The sequence below is a fragment of the Nomascus leucogenys genome, chromosome 19 (assembly GCF_006542625.1).
Source record: "Nomascus leucogenys isolate Asia chromosome 19, Asia_NLE_v1, whole genome shotgun sequence".
Classification (NCBI taxonomy): Eukaryota; Metazoa; Chordata; class Mammalia; order Primates; family Hylobatidae; genus Nomascus; species Nomascus leucogenys.
In genome coordinates this window covers 27,639,973-27,660,633 of record NC_044399.1, presented here as the reverse complement: position 1 = coordinate 27,660,633, position 20,661 = coordinate 27,639,973, and the positions used below count along the sequence as shown (strand labels likewise).

General features: G+C 50.6%; 1 protein-coding gene across 1 annotated transcript; it reads left to right on the top strand.

The window, feature by feature from the left end:
• Positions 1–6,153: 6,153 nt before the first annotated feature.
• Positions 6,154–19,242, top strand: LOC105737894 (angiotensin-converting enzyme-like protein Ace3). Its single transcript, XM_030799766.1, is given in 15 exon segments — positions 6,154–6,310; positions 6,406–6,542; positions 6,914–7,072; positions 7,313–7,400; positions 7,560–7,703; positions 8,437–8,616; positions 8,701–8,798; positions 8,890–9,059; positions 9,660–9,883; positions 10,026–10,170; positions 12,759–12,857; positions 13,351–13,473; positions 17,436–17,448; positions 18,318–18,489; positions 18,890–19,242. Coding segments are annotated over 15 exon segments (2,262 nt in total).
• The last annotated feature ends 1,419 nt before the right edge of the window (positions 19,243–20,661 follow it).

The window sequence follows — 20,661 nt, the reverse complement described above, 5'->3', positions numbered from 1 at the left end:
ATTTTTAGTAGAGACGGGGTTTCACCGTGTTAGCCAGGATGGTTTCAATCTCCTGACCTTGTGATTCGCCTGCCTCGGCCTCCCAAAGTGCTGGAATTACAGGCGTGAGCCACTGCACCCGGCCTGCATTTTCTTTCTTATGGTTCTTATCAACCCTCTCAAGGTTGCCATGAAGATGAAGTGAGATGATGTACAAAGTCCTAGTAGAGTGTCTTCTCTTTATAATGAATGCATCGTCTCCTGAGAAAGCTAATTTCATAACATCCCCAGATCAGCCAAGTCCAGATCAGCCCCCTCACTTGAGACAGGAAGAGGACCTGGGGCAATCGGGTGATGGAGCTGGACTGAAAACTCCCATCTCCCAGCTGCCTTCCAGGAACTTCCCCACCACACGTCCTTGCACGGTCAGTCAACTGTCTTCTTACTGGGAACACACAGAGCTCGTCCACTGGGGGCCCACAGCTTGCCTCAGTTCTGGGAGTACTCAGCCATCTCCCCGTGTCACCTCTCCCTCATCCTCTCCCTCATCATCCCTCCCTGTGTCACATCTCCCTCAGCCTCTCTCTCCGTGTTACTTCTCCCTCATCCTCCCTCCCCATGTCGCCTCTCCCTCATCCTCTCCCTCATCCTCTCTCCCCATATCGCCTGTCTCTCATCCTCTCCCTCATCCTCTCTCTCCGTGTTACCTCTCCCTTATCCTCCCTCCCCGTGTCACCTCTTCCTCATCCTCTCTCTCATCCTCTCTCCCCATCTCTCCTCTCCCTCATCCTCCCTCCCCATGTCGCCTCTTCCTCATCCTCCCTCCCCATGTCGCCTCTTCCTCATCCTCTCTCCCTATGTCACCTTTCCCTCATCCTCTGCCTCATCCTCTCTCCCTATGTCACCTCTCCCTCATCCTCTGCCTCATCCTCTCTCCCTATGTCACCTCTCCCTCATCCTCCCTCCCCATGTTGCCTCTTCTTTATCCTCTCCCTCATCCTCCCTCCCTGTGTCGCTTCTGCCTCATCCTCTCTCCCCATGTCGCCTCTCCCTCATCCTCTCCCCTCACCTTTGAGGACCCCCATAAGACCCTGCCTGGGGCTTTCTATCTTGCCCTCTGTCTCCTAACTCTTGCTCATAGCGCTCACCCCATTTCCTGTCCTGTGTGCCTGGCGATTCCCCACCTGTGTCCTCCAGGCCCAGTGCTTCTGATTTTTAGCCTACTGTTTAATCTGGCTGTCGAGAGTTTTGTTGTTCCAATTTAATCCCTATATTTTTCATTTTAGCATCCCTGCTTCTTTCAAACCTCCTGTGTTTTCATAAAAGCCTATTTTTGCCTCACAGATTCTGTTCTCTGAATCACTTTAAAGACCTGGTTTTTTTTAATTGTGGCAAAATATACATAATGTAAACTTACCATCTTAACCATTTTTAAGTGTACAATTCGGTGGCACTAAGTACACTCACATTGTTAATTGTTGTGCAGCCATCACCATGGTCCATCTCCAGAACAGTTTCATTTTTGTGTGTGTGACAAGGTGCCCCCCAAAAGGGTGCTTACTCTGTTGCCCAGGTTCACTGCAGCCTCAACCTCCTGGGCTCAAGCAATCCTCCCACCTCAACCTCCCCAGTAGCTGGGAGCACAGGCATGCACCACCACACCCAGATAATTTTTTTTAAGTTTTTAGTAGAGGCCAAGTGTGGTGGCTCAAGCCTGTAATCCCAGCACTTGGGAGGCCAAGGCGATCGGATCACTTGAGGTCAGGAGTTTGAGACCAGCCTGGCCAACAATGGCAAAACCTCATCTCTGCTAAAAATAAAAAAATTAGCCAGGTATGGTGGGGGTCACCTGTAATCCCAGCTATTTGGGAGCCTGAGGCAGGAGAATCACTTGCACCCAGGAGGCAGAGGTTGCAGTGAGCCAGGATCATCCCATTGTACTCCAGCCTGGGCAACAGAGCAAGACTCTGTCTCAAAAAAGAAAAAAATTTTTTTTTTTTAGTAGAGATGGGATCTCCTTATGTTGTCCAGGCTGGTCTCGAACTTCCGGGCTAAAGTGATCCACCTGCCTCGGCCTCCCAAAGTGCTGGGATTACAGGTGTGAGCCACAGTACCCAGCCTCTGTACCCATTAAACAGTAAAATCATACAGTATTTGTTTTGTCTCTAGCTTGTCTCAGCATAATGTTTTCAATGTTTATCCATGTTATAGGATGTGTCAGAATTTCCTTCCCTCTTAAGGCTGAGTAATATTACATCACATGTATATACCACATTTGTTTATCTATTCATTCATCCATGAACATATGGGTTTCCACCTTTTGGTTATGGTGAATAATGTTACTATGAACTGTAAAAAAAAGTAATTCAAAATCAAAGCTGTTGAAACTTTAAATTATTCTGAGCCTTGAAGGAAAGCAATTTTGGGACCTGAGTCACTTACGGGCAGCTATGAACTTTGTTTCCCTGATTATAGATTACTCCTTTTTCTCTTAGCTATGTCATTTTGTAAAATGTTATAAAAGACTGAAGGGTGCCATAGAAGTTCCCTTTCCTCTTTTCTGTTGAACTTCATTATAGATTAACTTCCCTCTTCCTTCTCCTACACAAAGACCTCATGACTGTCACATTGTCCAAAATGTGTTAAATGTACTCTTTTAAATTGAAAAAAAGAAAATAAGCTATTACTAATCAAATTGCTGTAACTCATAAACCAAACTTATATGGGAAATGTTGTGATTCTACCTAATTTCTTAGTTTTCTGACTATAAAGTAAGACCTTAAACTTTTCAGCTTCAGAGCACTGACCCCATTTCTTTGGAGCCTGTGAGAATGGCCATCCTCAGCTTCACGCTCGAATAAACCTGTTAAACTGGATTCTGATCTTTTTTATTATTTCAGGTTGACAGAACACTGTGTACAAATATCTGTTTGAGTCCCGGCTTTCAGTTCTTTTGTGTATATACCCAGGATAATTGCTAGATCATATGGTAATTCTATGTTTAATTTTTTTTGAGGACCCACCAGACTGTTTTCCACAGCAGCTCTGCCATTTTTCCCCCTAACAATGCACAAGGTTTCCAATTTCTCCACATGTTGACCGACTCTTGTTTTCTGTTTTTTTGATAACAGCCATCCTAATGGGTGTGAAGTGGTGGCTTTGATTTGCCTTTCCCTAATAATTAGTGATATTGAGCATATTTTCCTGTGCTAATGAGCAACTCATGTATTTTCTTTACAGAGATGTCTACCCAAGTCCTTTGCCCATCTTTGTTTTTGTTGTTGTTTGTTTGTTTGTTTGTTTTGAGGTGGAGTCTCACTCTGTCACCCAGGCTGGAGTGCAGTGAGGCAATCTCGGCACACTGCAACCTCCGCCTCCTGGGTTCAAGCAATTCTCCTGTCTCAGCCTCCTGAGTAGCTGGGACTACAGGTGCCCACCACCATGCCCGACTAATTTTTGTATTTTTTTTAGTAGAGACGGGGTTTCACCATATTGTTCAGGCTGGTCTCGAACTCCTGACCTCAGGTGATCCACCCACCTTGGCCTCCCAAAGTGCTGGGATTATAGGTGTGAGCCACCATGCCTGGCCCTTTGCCCATCTCTGAATGTTGAGTTTGAGGAGTTCTTTATGCGTTCTGGGTATTAATTCCTTAGCAGATCTGAGAGTAACAGATATTTTCTCCCATCCCATGGATTGCCTTTTTGCTCTGTTACAGTGCTTTTTGATATACAAAAGTTTAAAATTTTGATGAGGTTCAATTTGCTTATTTTTTCTTTTGTTGCCTGTGCTTTTGATGTCATATCCAAGCAATCGTTGCCAAATCCAATGTCATGAAACTTCCCCCTATGTTCTAAGAATTTTGTAGACTTTGCTCTTTTGTTCCCTCTTTCTTCTCCTACACAAAGATCTCATGACTGTCACATTGTCCAAGATAAGGTGTTAAATGTACTATTTTATTATTTTTATTTTATTTATTTTTTGAGACAGAGTCTCATTCTGTCACCCAGGCTGGAGTGTAGTGGTGTGATCTTGGCTCACTGCAACCTCCACCTCCCAGGTTGAAGCGATTCTCCAGCCTCAGCCTCCTGAGTAGCTGGGATTACAAGCATGTGCTACCACGCCTGGCTAATTTTTGTATTTTTAGTAGAGATGGGGTTTCACCATGTTGATCAGGCTGGTCTTGAACTCCTGACCTCAAGTGATCCACCTGCCTCAGCCTCCCAAAGTGCTGGGATTACAGGCATGAGCCATTGCACCCAGACTTAAATGTGCTCTTTTAAATTGAAAAAAGAAAATAAGCTGCAATCCATTTTTTAGTTAATTTTTATATATGGCATGAAGACCTGCATTTTAAGTCCCTTTTGGATTGCTCTGAGACTTGTCCTTCCTCCGTTGCAGTCTGCTTCATTCATTGTGTCTGCAGTTTACCACAAGCTCTGGAGCCAACCATATGAATTTGAGTCCCACTTCCACCATTTGCTGGCTGCGTGACTATGAGCAAATTCCTCAACCTTTCTGTACCTCTGTTCCCTCATCTGTAAAATGGGAGTGTTGATCACAGTACTTACCTCATGGGTTCGTTGTGAGGATTCATATGTTGAAAGCCCCCAAATGGTCCCTAGCACCTGGAAAGTGCACAGTGAGGGTTGGTAATTATTATTGTCCCTCCTAAAACTGGATTTTCTCTTATACTTGGTAAACTGGACCTATCAGCCATCTTCAGTTGGGTTGGAACAGCCTGTACAGTCCCATGCGTGCACCTGATGCTTGCAGGGGCTCCCAGCTTGGCAGAGATGTCATTTCCATTGGGATCGGCTATCCCCCCACACCAATGCTGCAGCTCTCTGGATGGATGCACCCTGACCTCCCCTGTGTTACAGGAGAGGTGGGCATGTTGAATCATGGAGGCAGACTTCCCCTTTGTCGTTCTCATGATAGTGACTGAGTTCTCAAGATCTGGTTGTTTAAAAGTGTGTAGCGCCTCCCCCTTCTCTGTCTCTCCTGCCACCATGTGAATATGTGCCTGCTTCCCTTTCGCCTTCCACCATGATTGTAAGTTTCCTGAGGCTTCCCCAGCCGTGCTTCCTGTACAGCCTGTGGAACTGTAGTCAATTAAACCTCTTTTCTTTATAAATTACCCAGTCTCAGGTAGTTCTCTATAGCAATGTGAGAATGGACTGTCTATATGCTTGAAGCAGGAAGGGAGACTTCCCTGTGAGCTCAGTTGATCAGCTTAACCAGAAATGTCACTATTTTTTTCTTTCTTTCTTCATGTTATAAATATATTTTACCCATAATGGATCATATTTGGGGGTTATTTGGTCAGTTTCTCTAGTCGTGATATCAGCCCACGTGTGGAGTTAGGGCCTTTTTGAAGATGTGAGCCGTTGTGGGCTGAGAGTGACGGAAGGCAACACAGGGTGCAGGGATTCTGAGTGTGGAGGAAAGTGAGTCTGAGGAGAAATCCAAGGTGAGACAGATGGAGCTGGCCTCCACAGACCTCAGTGCAAGAGTACTGGGGGTAACCACAGGCCTACAGAGAGCTGGTGTCTTGCCAGCTGGTTTTCAGATCAGGCCCAGGTACTCATGGGCATGCACCCTGGATGGAAGGTGCCAGCCTCACCTCTCCACACTCCACCCAGTCCCTGCCTCGTGTGCCCTCTCCTAATTGCAAACTCATAACATCAGGGTCTCCCTGGAGAAACAGGTGTGATGGGGAGGGCACTGCACAGCCTACAAGAGAGAAAAAGCCCAAACATGTGAACATAAGCGGTCAAGTTAGAAGAACCTAGAGAGACAACTTGGCTTCCAGAGACCCAGATATATCGCATCCATCCATCCATCCATCCATCCATCATCCCATCCACCTGCTCAGAAGTGGTCCCAGCCTATGGAGGGAGGGCCTCATCAATCCCTGGCCATAACCCAAGGGTGACTCCAGCACCAGGGAAAAGTGGCCGAGGAGAGCAGAACAAGTTCTGGCCTAAAAGTCAAGACACCTGTTTCCTCCTTTTGGCTCACCATTAGCTAACTACATGAACCAGATCGTTTGGCTTGACTTTCTGGACCTCAGTCTCCCCACCTGTAAAATGGGGACAGTTGGACCAGGAGGTGGATGGGGATTTCCAGTTCTAACATTCTGTGGCTGAGCCTCTGGCCCCTGATGTCACAATATGGAGCAGGCTTGTGATTGGCCCATAGCCTCACCCAGCTCTGCTGCTGTCTTGGTCATGGGAGCAAGGTGGACTTGCCCTGGACCTTCCCTACTTGTGCTCCTCTGTTATGGGCAGCTCTTGCCTTGGCTCAGGATCAAGGGTGAACATAGTTTAGGTGTGGCTGGGACCCCAAGAAGCATGGGACCAGACAAGGGGACTGAGTGGGGACAGGACCTTCTCAGCACATGATGCCCATATCCTTCCCTGCAGATGACTTCCACAGTGAGACCAAGGCCAAGATCTTCCTGTAGTTTTATGACCAAACAGCTGAAGTTGTGTTGAACAAGTTCATGGAGGCCACTTGGAACTATGTCACCAACATTACCAGGAAAAATCAGGAGGAGATTGTGTGGTACCACCTCCACCCCAGCCTCTCCTCTCTTTGCTCTTTTCAGGGATTTGGGACCATGGGGCACCACACCTCCTGCCCCCATCCCAAGCAAGAGGAACAAGGGAAGCCCCAGTGTACATGTCAAAGTGGGCTGCAAGCTCTGGGCCTCCTGGAAGCCCTAAACTTCCTCCGGGCAAGAATCTCTTGCTTCCCGTCCTTTGTAAATCTCACCTCCTTGCTTTTAGGGACCCAGGTTTCTGCCCTCTCCCTCTTAGCAAATCTTGCTCCCTAAGCCAATGGGATTAGGGAGTCAGTTAGGGTGCCATGGCCCTGGAGGTCAAGTGGGACCCTTCCCCTGTCCCCCAAGCTTGCTGGCCCTCTTTGCAGCTGCACAAGGACATGGAGAGGTCCCAGTTCATGATTTACTTTGGCACCCAGGCCTGCCTGTTTAAAGTCGCCCAGTTCCAGGACCTGGATGTGAATCGCATGCTGAGTAAGCTGCAGAACATAGACATGGCAGCCCTGCCCAAGGACGAGCTGTGGGAGGTGATGGATGGAGCCCCCAGGCCTTTAGGCACATGCTCCCTGGCCCCAGGGGTCTGGTGGGGGAGCCAGAGTGCCTGGAGCAGGAGGGAGGCAGGGGGTGGAGGAGTGGCAGGATCAGAACTTCCTCTGGAGAAGGAGAGGAGTAGAGGTGGGGGTGCCGATCTCTCCTGGCTGGTGGGGTGAGCACTGGGGGCGGGCCCAGGGGCACCAGCCTACCCTAGGTAACACCTGTCCCCCCAGTATAACAAGCTTCTGGCCTGCATGGAGATGACATACAGTATGGCCCAGGTGTACCTGAATGAGAGGCCCTGCCTGTCCCTGGAGCCTGGTGAGCACCCAAGACCTGTCCCACCCAACCACAGAATCTCCAGCACTCAGCCCCTTCCGGGGGCCCCTCCCAGCACCCAACCACCCTCCCTTATTGCCAGGAGGGTGAGGGAAGAGGCAGGTGGGAGTGGGTCCCCCATGGCTCCTTTTCTGGGCATAGAACTTGAAGAAGTCATGGCCACCTCCAGGGACAAAGAGGAGCTGCTGTGGGCCTGGCAGGGCTGGCAGGATGCCGTGGGCCGCCAGATCTGTACCACCTTCGAGCGCTATGTGGAGCTCAGCAACAAGGCTGCACAGCTCAACAGTGAGCAGACAGGATGCCACGGAACTTGGAGCGATGGCAAGGAAGGGGCAAAGCTGAGCTTTCCCAGGGTGAAGGTGACCGTAGGGCCCTGGAGAAAGGACCTATGAGCCCTGCAGCTGGGCTCTCCAAATATTCATAGAGCACTTATGTGCTAGGTGTTGGGGAGGTTCTGATGACACATAGGTGAAAAGACAGGCACCTGCCCTCATGCACCTACAGTCCTGCGGGGAGACAGACCATATTCAGTAAACACCTGTCTGTCACTACCACCTGGGGTGATGCGGAATAGGAAGAGGCTGCTGAGAAAGAGAATGAGAAGAGGCTGCTGCAGACAAGTGGACAGGGAAGGCCTCTGACATTTATCCAAGACCTGAAAGATGGGCAAAAGAGGGGGAGCAAGATGTGAAAGAAGAGCATCCTAGGCAGAGGCTCCGCGGCAGGAGGAGCCGGTGCTCTGGAAGACCTGAAAGAAGCCCAGGTGGCCACAGGGCTAAGGATGAAGTGGGATAAGAGGGGACTCAGGGCCTTGCAGGCATGGTGGGGAGCTCGGATCATGGACTTTGCTCAGTGCCTTTCTGAAATGGGCAGGTACCCTCCCCGTTTTGCCAAAGAAGACCCAGAGGGTCAGCGAGGTTGAGTGGCTTCCTTAGAAGGCATCTGGGTCTCCTGTCAGCTAGGCCAGGGCTAAAGGGTGAGATGGTGAGCTCCTAGTGAGTCCTCTCTCCTGTCCTAGGTTACAAAGACATGGGGGCCTTGTGGCGCTCCAAGTATGAGTTGGATACCCTGGAGCAAGACCTAGAGCGGCTCTTCCAGGAGCTGCGGCCACTCTACCTGAACCTGCACAGGGCCCTCCACCACCACTGTGGGCCCGAGCTCATCGACCTGAGGGGGCCCATCCCTGCCCACCTCCTGGGTAAAGGCCCTGCTGGTGGCTGAGTGCCAGATAAGGGCAGAGACTGTCTCCAGCCTCCTCTTAGCCCCTCTCCTCTTCTTCCAGGGAACATGTGGGCTCAGTCCTGGGTCAACATCTTAGACCCGGTCCTGCCCTTCCCGAAGAAGATCCCCGAGGATGTCACAAAGATCATGAAAGGCCAGGTTAGTGCTTGGCCTGTCTGTCCCTGCCCCTCCCCATCGGCATCCTTGAGCAAACAGGGCAGCACCCTCCACACCCCCTCTTCTCCCATAGCACTAGAAGCCAGATAAAATGTTGGAAGAGGCTGAGACATTCTTCACCTCCTTGGCGCTGCTGCCCGCCCCACCCAGTTTCTGGAAAAAGTCGATGCTGATGAGGCCAACCGATGGGCGAGAGGTGGAGTGTCACACCTCTGCCTGGAACTTCTACCACGACGATTTCAGGTGCTCACGGCAGCACCACACACCCGGCCCTCTCCTCTCCCCTGTCTGGCTGTCTTAGGTATGGGCAGCGGAGAGCTGGGGCAGGGGAGGGGGAAGGCAAGTGAGAAACACAGAAGGAAAGGTGACGTGAGAGCAAAGGGCTTGGTCGCAGGTTGGATATGGGGCCTGGAGTAAGAAAGAACAATTGCTGGCCAGGCACGGTGGCTCACGCCTGTAATCCTAGCACTTTGGGAGGCCAAGGCAGTGGATCACGTGAGGTCAGGAGTTCGAGACCAGCCTGGCCAACATGGTGAAATCTGTCTCTACTAAAAATACAAAAATTAGCCAGGCATGGTGGTGTGTGCCTGTAATCCCAGCTAGGAGGCTGAGGCAGGAGCATCACTGGAACCTGGGAGCCGGAGGCTGCAGTGAGCCAAGATCGCACCATTGCACTCCAGCCTGGGGGACAGAGCAAGACTCCATCTCAAAAGAAAAAAAAAAAAAAGAAGAACAACTTCCAAGGCCTGTCTGGGCTCCAACCTGACCACCCAATCCCTTGAGGAGTCTGAATGGGGAAACTCCCTTTCTCCATGCTCCTTGACCCATACTCTTTGCTTGTAGAATAAAGAAGTGCACGGAAGTGACCACAGAAGGCCTGCTCTCCATCTTCCATGAGATGGGCCATATCCAGTACTTCCTGCAGTACAACAACCTCTCAATCATCTTCCACGCAGGCGCCAACCCAGCCTTTGAAGAGGCTGTGGGGTCTGTGATCACCCTCTCAGCCTCCTCCCACAAGCACCTGCTCAACATAGGCCTGCTCAGCCTCTAGCACCAGCACTCAGGTGATGAGGATCAAGGGCCCAGCAGGAGGGCAGCACAAGCCTGGGGCCGCAGCCAGGGCTCGGTGGGGTCAGGGCTCTCAGGCAAAGCTACGGGAAGGAGATCTCAGGGGTTGCCTCTTGACTGCCCTCACCCTCTTCCCAGAGGATGAGGTCAATTTCCTGATGCGCATTGCCCTGGAGAAGATCAGCTTCATCCCCTTCGGCTACCTGATGGACCTGTTTCGCTGGAAGGTCTTTGACGGCACCATCTGGAAGGACATCTACAATCAGGAGTGGTGGAACCTCAGGTGGGTTGGGCACCATCTTCCACCAGATGGGCCATTTCCAGGACTTTCTGCAGCACAAGAACCTCTCTATAATCTTCCACGCAGGCACTGAGCAGGTCTCTTGGCCTTTCTAGGCTTCAGTCTCCTCATCTGTGAAAAATGGACTCTGGTGGTTGGCCCCACCTGCTCCCTGCATGGCTGGGAAGCTCACACAATAATTGCAACTGAGCTTCTCCAGTCACAGAACACTGACCACCAGGCAGGCCCTCCCACACCTCCCTCACTTCCTGGTGCCAGGCAATGGAGTGTGCGGGGGCCTGAGCACTTTCCTTTCTGGGGAAAGACTCCCCATGGGAGAGAGGCAGGCCCCTAAAATGCACACACGCCTACCTCGGGCTTAATTAACATCCCCAAGCTGCCATGGGAACCCACCAGCAGTTGGGAGGCATCACTCTCGAGTGAGGGACCCCCGTGTTACACCTCAACACTGGCCCCTGGCCATTTGATGGGATAATAAATGCCTGTGACCAGGGCTCCTCCATATGTGGCAAGCCTCGGACTGACCAGCTTCAGTCTGCTGGTCATAGTGTGATTTGGGGTTGCCAGGGGGTGCTCCTGGCTCTGCAACAGGCTCTTACTTTTTTTGTTTGTTTTTTGAGACAGGGCCTCACTCTGCCACTCAGGCTGGAGTACAGTGGCATGATCACGGCTCACTGCAGCCCTGACCTCCCAGCTTCAATCAATCCTCCTTCCTCAGCCTCCTGAGTAGCTGGGACTACAGGCGTGCACCACCACACTGGCTAGTTTTGTGCAATTTTTTTTTTTTAGAGATGGGGTTCGCCATGTTGCCCAGGTTTAAACTCCTGGGCTCAAGCGATCTGCCTGCCTAGGCCTCCCAAAATGCAGGGATTACAGGCATGAGCCACTGTGCCCGGCCTCTTATGTTTAATTTGAACACTTACAACCACCTTGCGTTGTGATCATTTCAAAACGCTCAGCTCACAGAAGCAACAGCTGAAGCTCAGAGAGGTCACAAACCAGCCTGAGGTCACACGGCAAACCAGCAGGTGGCAGAGCTGGGAGCTCCTCCCCTTGTCCTCTCACTCCCACCCTTGACTTCAGGAGCAGGTGTCCCTGGTGGGCAGAGTCTTGACCTTGTGCCTCTCTAAGGTCACCCTCATAGGCCATCTGAGGCACCTGCAGGAGGCCTCTGTCAGCCCTGCCCATCACCTCAGCTGATGGAACCCAGGGGCTAAGCAGGAGGGGTGGCAACTCCCTGGACCTTGAATAAGGCCCTGTCAACTGGGAGGGAAGCTCTTGACACTCTGTTGACCTTGGAGATGGTTCAGAGGCTCCAGTGAGCCGATGATGAAGCCTTGTTTTTGAGACAGGGTCTCACTCTGTTGCCCAGGCTGGAGTGCAGTGGTGCAATCATGGCTCACTGCAGCCCTGACCTCCTGGGCTCAAGTGATCCTCCTGCCTCAGCACCTGAGTAGCTGGGACTACAGATGCACAGCAGAACACCTGGCTCATTTTTGTATTTTTTATGGGGACAGGGTCTCACTTTGTTGCCCAGGCTGGTCTCAAACTCCTGGGCTCAAGCAATCGTCCCACATCAGCCTTCCAAAGTGCTGGGATTACAGGTGTGAGCCACCACACGCTGCCTACTTCCTTCCATTTTATAGATGTTTTACAACAAGACTCAGAGACAATCAGCAACTTTCCCACAGTCGCACATCTCAGAGGGGTGAAACCAGACCTTCAGGTTATCAGGGTGTGACTATGACTAGCTCTGTGTCCTGCGGCCAATTCCCTGATCTCCAAACCTTGGTTTCCTCATCTGCAAAGTGGGAATAATAGTACTACTGCCCCACAGGGATGTTACTCTGTTTTCTTCTCAAGACTTCTTACTAGATGAAATGACCTTGTTTATTGGTCTGTAATCTGTCCCCCACTGTTAGGATGTAAGCAGGGGCCTTGCCTCCCCTGCTCCCCCACCGGTCCCTCCCCCAGAGACCAGGATGGTGTTGAGTGCATGACGCATGAGTCTGTGGAGAGCCGGACATGGTTCTGAGCATAGAGGAAGTGTTCAGTCAGTGTTAACTGCTATTGTTTTACTCTGATTCCCAATCCCATGTGTTTTCATTTATTTAATCAATAAAAATGCATTAGGTATCCTCAGCCTGCCAAGTCCAGTTTTGATAGACATGTAGGTGCTTTGAAAAGAAAAAGGCAGGCCAGGTGCGGTGGCTCACGCCTATAATCCCAGCTACTTGGGAGGCTGAGACAAGAGAATTGCTTGAACCCAGGAGGGGGAGGTTACAGTGAGCCGAGATCACGCCACTGCACTTCAGCCTGGGCAACAGGGCAAGACTCTGAAAAAAAAAAAAAAGAAAGAAAGAAGAAAAGAAAGAAAGAAGAAAAGAAGGAAAGGAAGAAAGGAGGAAAGGAAAGGGAAGGGAGGGGAGGGGAGGGAAGAGAAGGGAAGGGAAGGGAAGGGAAGGGAAGGGAAGGGAAGGGAAGGGAAGGGAAGGGAAGGGAAGGGAAGGGAAGGGGCTCCGAGAACCTGCCAGACACCACCACCAAGCCCTTTGCCTTTTCCCTGCCAGGCTGAAATACCAGGGCCTGTGCCCCCCTGTTTCTCGCTCAGAGGAAGACTTTGATGCAGGTGCCAAGTTCCACATTTCTGCTGGTGTGCCCTACATATAGTAAAGGTCTGGGCCCTATTGGCAGTGCCAGTCCTAGGAGTTGAGGGGCGTGGGAACTGGGGCGAGAATTTGCAGGAAGGCCCTAGGTCCAAATGTCACCCTGTACCCCTGCCCATCTCTTCCTGTTGGGTTGCACAGCCTTCTGAGGCCTCTGACCTAGAATCCTTTGAGCTTTTGCATCAGGTCCTGTGTAGAGGGCAGAGCTGAAGGGAATATTCTAGACCATCCCTGCTTTCCCGTGGAGGAGAGCAGGTCAGAGGGGGGCAAGGGTTGGGGTGACTGCTGGTTCAGAAAGCTAGAGAAGGAGAGCCCTCCAGTACTCTAGGGTCAGCCCAAGCCTTGGCCCTGCCCAAGGAGCCTCCGCCCAGGCAGTGACTGCTGACATGGGGCCCTCGTGGTCACTGCATGTCAGAGCTGCCTGGTCCCAAGTGGCTCTGAGTTTCCCCACTCCTGGTCTCCACTTCCCAGCCTGCCCTCACCTGGTCTCAACCAGGTACTTCCTCAGTCTGGTGCTCCAGTTCCAGTTCTACGAAACACTGTGCAAAGCCTCGGGCCACATGGGTCCACTGCACCAGTGTGACATCTACAACTCCAAGATTGCCGGGAAGCTCCTGGGGTGAGTGCCCTCTTCTCGGCTCCCCCATCTCCCTTTAAGGAAGTCCTGCTCCAGGCTCCCTCTCCACACCTGACTACACTAGACACCTTGAGCAGAGCTTCATTAAGCTTATATTCTAGTGGAAGTTCTTCCTCATGTCAGACTGCAGTCTTTCCTACATCAATCAGAGCCCATTTCCTCTTGTGTAGCCTTCTGTGTTCAGAGACACTGCTTAGGCTGGGCGCAGTGGGTCACGCCTGTAATCCCAGCACTTTGGGAAGTCGAGGCAGGCAGATCACCTGAGGGCAGGAGTTCAAAACCAGCCTGGCCAACATGGTGAAACTCTGTCTCTACCAAAAATACAAAAATTAGCCAGGCGTGATGGCAGGCTCTTGTAATCCCAGCTACTTAAGAGGCTGAGGCAGGAGAATCACTTGAATGTGGGTGGTGGATGTTGCAGTGAGCCGAGACTGCACCATTGCACTCCAGCCTGGGCAACAAGGTGAAACTCCATCTCAAAAAAAAAAGAAAGAAAGAAAGAAAAGACAATGTTTAGCCCCTCCCACTAACACACACACATGTGCACACACATATGCCAGTAAGCCAAACTGTCCCATATAGGAACCCAGCACTGGGGTTCTACCTCAGGCTTCAGCCTTCCATCTGAATCCCCCTTATCCTTTCCTTACAAGGGGCTGACCTACCCTCTCAGCAGCAATTGGCACACCCTTGAGTACAGTCTGTTTCTCCCACCTCTTCTTGGAGGTGCGCAAATCCAGTTCCCAGGCTGATCCAGTTTGCTTTCACAGTAGCCTCTTGGCATGCTTCTGGTCAGCCTGTGGTCCACTTTGACCCTTGAGTCTTTTTCTCTGCACTTGGTGTTTAGCTTATTCTTTCCATGCCTACCTATGTGGCAGTGGTTTTTAGTCCTAAAGCAAACCCCGAGGGAGTAGGGGACTGAACTGAAACTGTGAAGCATTTATTACTACAGGGGGCGCTCTCTGATGAGTACTCTTACAGAGTTTCATATTATAATAATAGCTCTTAACTTTGCAAAGTGGATATTATTATCTGCCTTTTACAAATGATGAAACTGCAGGCAAGAGAGGTGGTGTTGTTGTGGGTCATTCATCTAGCAAGAAGCAAAGTCATGCTTTGAACCCAGAACTGACTCCAGAACACACTATCTTTCACCCTGTTCGCCTCCATCATTCAAAGAATACAGCCCCTGGTGAGCTTAGATCCAGGTCTAACTGGTTCCAAGATCAGCACTCCAACCTTGGAGATGTGGAGCTCACCCACCGACTTGATCATCTTCCTGTTGAATTTCAACAGATTTCAATAGGTCCATTTCCCTAATTGGTCAAGGTCATCTTGAGCTTTATTCCTGTCTCCTAGAGGATTAACACTGCCACAAATTTAGTATCCTTTGCAAATCTAATGAGCATATTTTTTAGTCCACCATGCAGTTTATCTGTAACCACCAGGCCAGATGGGGTTTCAGGACTGATCCCCTGGGCTTTGCTCCTAGGGAGGGCTGCACCTTGCATGACTGTTGTCTCAGTAGCAGATTTGCTCTTCCATCCTTTCATGTCTCGGGGCTTTATTCTAGCTGATTGCCCAGCTTTGAGCTTTTCTGAACATGTTGAACATAAGGGCACCTCTCTGCTCTTTGCATTCATATCTCTGGCCGCCTGTCATTTATTCATTCAGTAAACATTTACTTGTCCTCATGCAGACCAGCTGCTCTGCATCCAACATGGGGAGATGAACCACAGGATAAATAAATTTCATGGCCGGGCATGGTGACTCACACCTGTAATCCCAGCACTTTGGGAGGCCGAGGCTGGCAGATCACCTGAGGTTAGGAGTTCGAGATGAGCCTGCCCAACATGGCAAAACCCCGTCTTTACTAAAAACAGAAAAAATTAGCTGAGAGTGGTGGTGGTCGCCTATAATCCCAGCTACTTGGAAGGCTGAGGCGGGAGAATTGCTTGAACCTGGGAGGCGGAGGTTGCAGAGAGCCGAGATCATGCCACTGCACTCCAGCCTGGGCGACAAGAGTGAAACTCCATCTCAAAAAAATAAAAATAAAAATAAATAAATAAATAAATAAATAAATAAATAAATTTCATAATACCAGGCAATAGAAAGGGGCTTTGGTGAACATAGAAAGAGGGTCAGGAGGTCATGCGGGGGAACCAAGGAGGGAGTTTTGTCCTCAAATGCAAGTGTGCAAGAAATAGCAGAAAGCAGCTATGGTGGCTCACACCTATAACCTCAAAACTTCGGAAAGCCAAGATGGGAGGATCCCTTAAGCCTAGGAGTTTGAGACCAGAGTAGGCAACATGGTTAGACCCTGTATCTACAAAAAATGAACAAAATTTGGCCAGGCATGGTGGCACGCCCCTGTAGTCCCAACTACTCAGGAGTCTGAGGTAGGAGGATCACTTAAGCCTGGGAGGTCAAGGCTACAGTGAGCTGAGATCACACCACTGCACTTCACCCTCGGCAACAGAGTGAGACCCCATCTAAAAAAAAAAAAAGGAGAAGAAGAAGAAAGAGAAAAAAAATAGCAGATATCTTTTCTTTTCTTTTCTTTTCTTTTCTTTCCTTTCCTTTCCTTTCGTTTCCTTTTCTTTTCTTTTCTTTTCTTTTTTTGAGACAGTCTCACTCTGTCACCCAGGCTGGACTACAGTGGTACGATCTCAACTCACTACAACCTCCACCTCCCGGGATCAAACGATTCTCGTGCCTCAGCCTCCAGAGTAGCTGGGATTACAGGCACACACCACCACGCCTGGCCAATTTTTGTATTTTTAGTAGAGACAGGGTTCTACCATGCTGGCCAGGCTGGTTTCGAACATCTGGCCTCAAGGGATCCACCCACCTCAGCCTCCCAAAGTGCTGGGATTACAGGTGTGAGTCACCACGCCTGGCCAAGATATCTGTTTTCTTTACATCAACTCACCTCTTTCATCCCACCTGATTGGTGGGATGTTTGACCTCAGTCATTTTCACCACTTCCCACACTCACCCCACTCAAGGTGCACAGGGCTCTCAGGGTCTGACTTGGCACCAAAGCATGTGGCCAGTGAGTCATCTCTTGTCATTGCTCATCAGTCCCTGTGTGACCTCTGCTCAGGGAAAATCCTGATTCCAGGCTTAAGACTTCACATACCATTTTCTGAGCCGTGGGCAGAGGAAAGGTTTCTGAGTAAGGAGGATGTCATGACCTTTGCAGATGATGAAATAGCAGCAGAGCAGAATATGGTTTGTGGAGGGGAGAGGGGATGCGAGTGCTTGCAAGGGGAAAAGAGAAAGATTCTTGGCTGCTCTTTTGCCTAATTGATCTTAAAACTTGGTTTTGCTACTTTTGATTCATCCTCCTAAATGTGATGGCCCTGAGTCAGGCTCTGGGCTGGTTCTGCTGGGAATGGAGGGTTGAACTGGGCCTGGTCAAAGTTCTCAAAGTCCCCCAGCCTCACCCCACCAGCCGTGGTGCACCTGACCTTGTCCATGGGGTGTGTTGTCTTCACTTTGGAGTTGAAAGCTCCAGGCAGCATCCAGTTGTCATCTCTGCTGCTCTCTGGTCTCATGTCCTGTCCACATGGGCTGTTGGCTGCCCTTTGGTCAAACATCTTGTCCCACCCAGCCTGAAGGACTGTTTCTAAATGGGTAGATTCTCAATGGTTGAAGCTTTTCCCCTACTAGGTTCTTCCTCTTACTCAGGGGCCAGCATCAGAACCTCTTACCTAGAGTTAGTTGTGGTTTTTCTTTTCCAGTGGTTTCTGCCAAGGCCCCACTGACCTTTGGTTTCCCTAACTCATTCTTTTCCAATTGTTTATTAAGTGATGCACATAAGCCTTTACAAGCTACGAACCCTCCTTCATCATTGTGGGACTTAGTCCTCATCACAATGAGGGCAGGTATTCAAGGCTCCCATTTTACTGATGAGGAAACTGAGGCCGAGAGAGGCTAAGTTGTCTGCTTAAGGTTATGCAGTCCATAAGTAGCACTGCTAGGTCAGGTTTAAGCCTGGGTCCTGTTAGTCTAGACCCTAGATCGTGACCTCTGGGCCTCTGGGTCCTAACTCTCTCCTGAGAGTTGGATCAAGGAACAACAGGTTGCGAAGGATCAATATCTGCCCACCACTGCCTCTCTTGGGGACTCTGGAGGGGAGAAGCCTGGAGCCCTGGCTTCAGCACACCTCATACTCCCATTGTGAGCCCAAGGGACCTAGCATAAAGCTCAACCACCTGGGTGTGCCGTGAAACACAGCTGACATTTGTGCAGCACTACAGGTGGTGTGCAGAGCACCTCCCACGCTCATGATGTTTCTAATCTTCCCAAACCCTCCCTGAAACCAGAAAGGGGTGAAGAGCTGCCACTATCTACCGACACCGAGCACCTCACAGGAAACAGTGTCTCAGGACTTTATGCCTATTTGAGGCCAGGAGAATAATAATCATCACAATATTACCAGTAGTACTAGTAACCATCATAATTATCAGTAGTTAACATGTATTGCTTGCATGCTATGCTCCCAGCACGTGCTTATTTAATCATCACAATGGCTCTTGAGGTAGATACCATTATCATCTCCATTTTATGGATATGGAAACCAAGGCTCAGAAAGGTTACTTGCCCAAGGCCCCACAGCTACTAAATGTCAGAGCTGAGATCCAAACCCAGATTAATCTTCTTTCAAACGTGTGATTGTATCCACTATGCCGAGCTCTGTGGGAAAGTCCTGGCTGGCCAATAGCTGGGGCCAGGATTGGGTACACTGGGGGTCTCAGCAGCACCAGCGGATGCCCCCACACAGCCTCACAGCTGCACCCACTCCCCCAGGGACTCTAAAGCTGGGCTCAAGCAAGCCCTGGCCAGAGGTCCTAAAGATGCTGACTGGGGAGTCTGAGGTGTCTACAAAGGCCCTCATGACCTACTTCAAACCCCTACTGAACTGGCTGGTGACTGAGAACATGCACCAAGGGGACATCTTAGGCTGGCTGGACTTCAGCTGTTCCTTTGAAGGTTTGATAATCTGACCCCGGTTCCAGCTCTGGGCCAGCCCCAGGCTCCACCTTACCCTGCTCTGTCCTAGTACCTACCCCTACCCAGCCTTAACCCCTGGCTCATTCATTACCTGGCTTGAATCAGTAGCACTGCTGCTGTGGGACCCTGTCTGTACCAGGCCTGATGCAGCTTCAGCCAAGACCACCGCCCACGCCCCAGCCCCTGGCTCAGTTGCTTCCTTGCACACTGTCCAGCTAGGTTGCCAGGCTGACATCTGAACAAAGGGTCAGCATCTTGCCTCTGGTACCTTGCATGCAGGGGCATGTAGTCCAATCAGATCTCCTCTGACAGCCACAGGAGACCCCAGGGGTCCCTATCCAGTTCTACCTGCCCTATGAGACTCCCATGTCTTCCACAGAAAAAGACACAGACAAAGTGACATTCCTGAGTCTGAAGCTGGACCCCAACCAGGCTAAATTTGGGTACTGGGTGCTGCTGGCCCTGGGCTTTGTCGTGTCTCTGGTGGTGCTGGGGCTGGCCTGCAGGCTGCACTCCCTGGAAAAACAGTCACTGACTCAAGACACTGAGATATTTAGCCCACTGCCCAATGCCTACTTCCTGGGCATAGCCATGGAACCCTGCCAGGCTGCTAAAAGACAGTGGATGCTGCTGGGCCTCTGCCTTGTCCTGATGCTGTGCTCAATCAGCCTGGCCATCTGGATTTTCACACAGTAAAGCAGGAAGCCTCCATGGGTAAGAGCTGAATGGTGAAGCTGGGACTAGACATGAGTGAGACTGGTGAGGCTGGGGGGCAGGAGGAGGGAGGCTGAGCCAGAGAGTTGGGGGGCAGAGGAGGGGCAGCCTGCATGCATAGTGCCCAATTATAATTGGGTTCAGCTGTGGCAGATCTGGGTACATGTGACATTGTAATTTTGTGTTTGCAAACTCATGTATGTGAGGCCGTGTGCACAAACTGGCTCTATGTGATTCTATGTGTGTCCTGTGTTTCAGGCCAACCTCCTTCCCCTGGTGGCTCAGGACCTAAGGTTTTATTGACCCAGTGGCTGTGTCCCTGCAAACCAGCCCCCACCCCAAGTCATGCCCAGAATTGGTTCTGCACACAGCCTTGTTTTCTTCAGTAGCCCGGCTATGGGGCTGCAGTGCCCAAGGAATCTCTGCTCTGGTTAGAAAAAGGACTCTGCTTCGGTCCACTTCTGCTCTGGTTAGAAAAAGGACTCTGCTTCAGTCCACAGTACATAAAATGTACTCAAGTAGAACAGGACATTCCTTTACGAATCACCAGTGCCCAGTTTATGAGCACTGTGCTTTTATACCAACGAGCACATCTTTCTGCTTATCCTTGGGCCAGCCATGTGTTGGACTACATAATCCAGCCCCCAAAAGCTCTTTGTTGACCAGTCGAGATGCAAGTAGCCTCACAAACTGCCCCATGGCTCTCCCTGCCCCAGCCCAAGCCCTTCCAAATGGAGACAGTGGGTTGCTGGGCACTGAGCCAAGCTTGATTAATGATTGACTTCTTTAATATTTAAACAAAGCTCATCTCCAGCCACTCTGCTCTGGAGATGGCCTTGTTCAGCATACACACACCTGCTGCCTGGCCCGTTGCCCTGGGGAGCGAGCATAGGACAAACAGCACCTTTTCAGGCTCAGTGGGGGATGGGGAGGACAGGAAGGAGAGAACTGTAGGAGAATATTTGGGAAATTAGTGCTCTAGAAACAAGCCTGGGGAAAGAATGGGAAGGCCTCTGCCTCTGCCTTTCCTAGTTCATTATCCTCAGCCTGGGTCTGCCTGCCACAAGGATGCTACATCCAATATTGGGGATTCAAAGCATCTGGATGGAGGTTCCATGGGCTCCTGGAGGCTGGGAGTCAGTGTCTGTCAGAGAATAGGGAAAACTTGAGGGGAAAGGGCATTATAGCCAGTAACTACAGAGAAGGGGTACCCCAGCTGCAACTGAGCTGGTGGGAGGGTGGCCAAAAGAGGAGATCAGGTCTCTCTGAATTAAGAATCTGAGCCCCAAAGTCAGGTGTTCAGGGGACAGAGATACTAGGCTGAGATCTCCATGGACCCTATCCCTGTCCAGGTTTCAAAAGGTCTTTCTGAGATCTGGCTGAGCCCAAGCACTTGCTCCAGCCCCAGGGTCTACAGCACCCTTGTTTGATGACTCT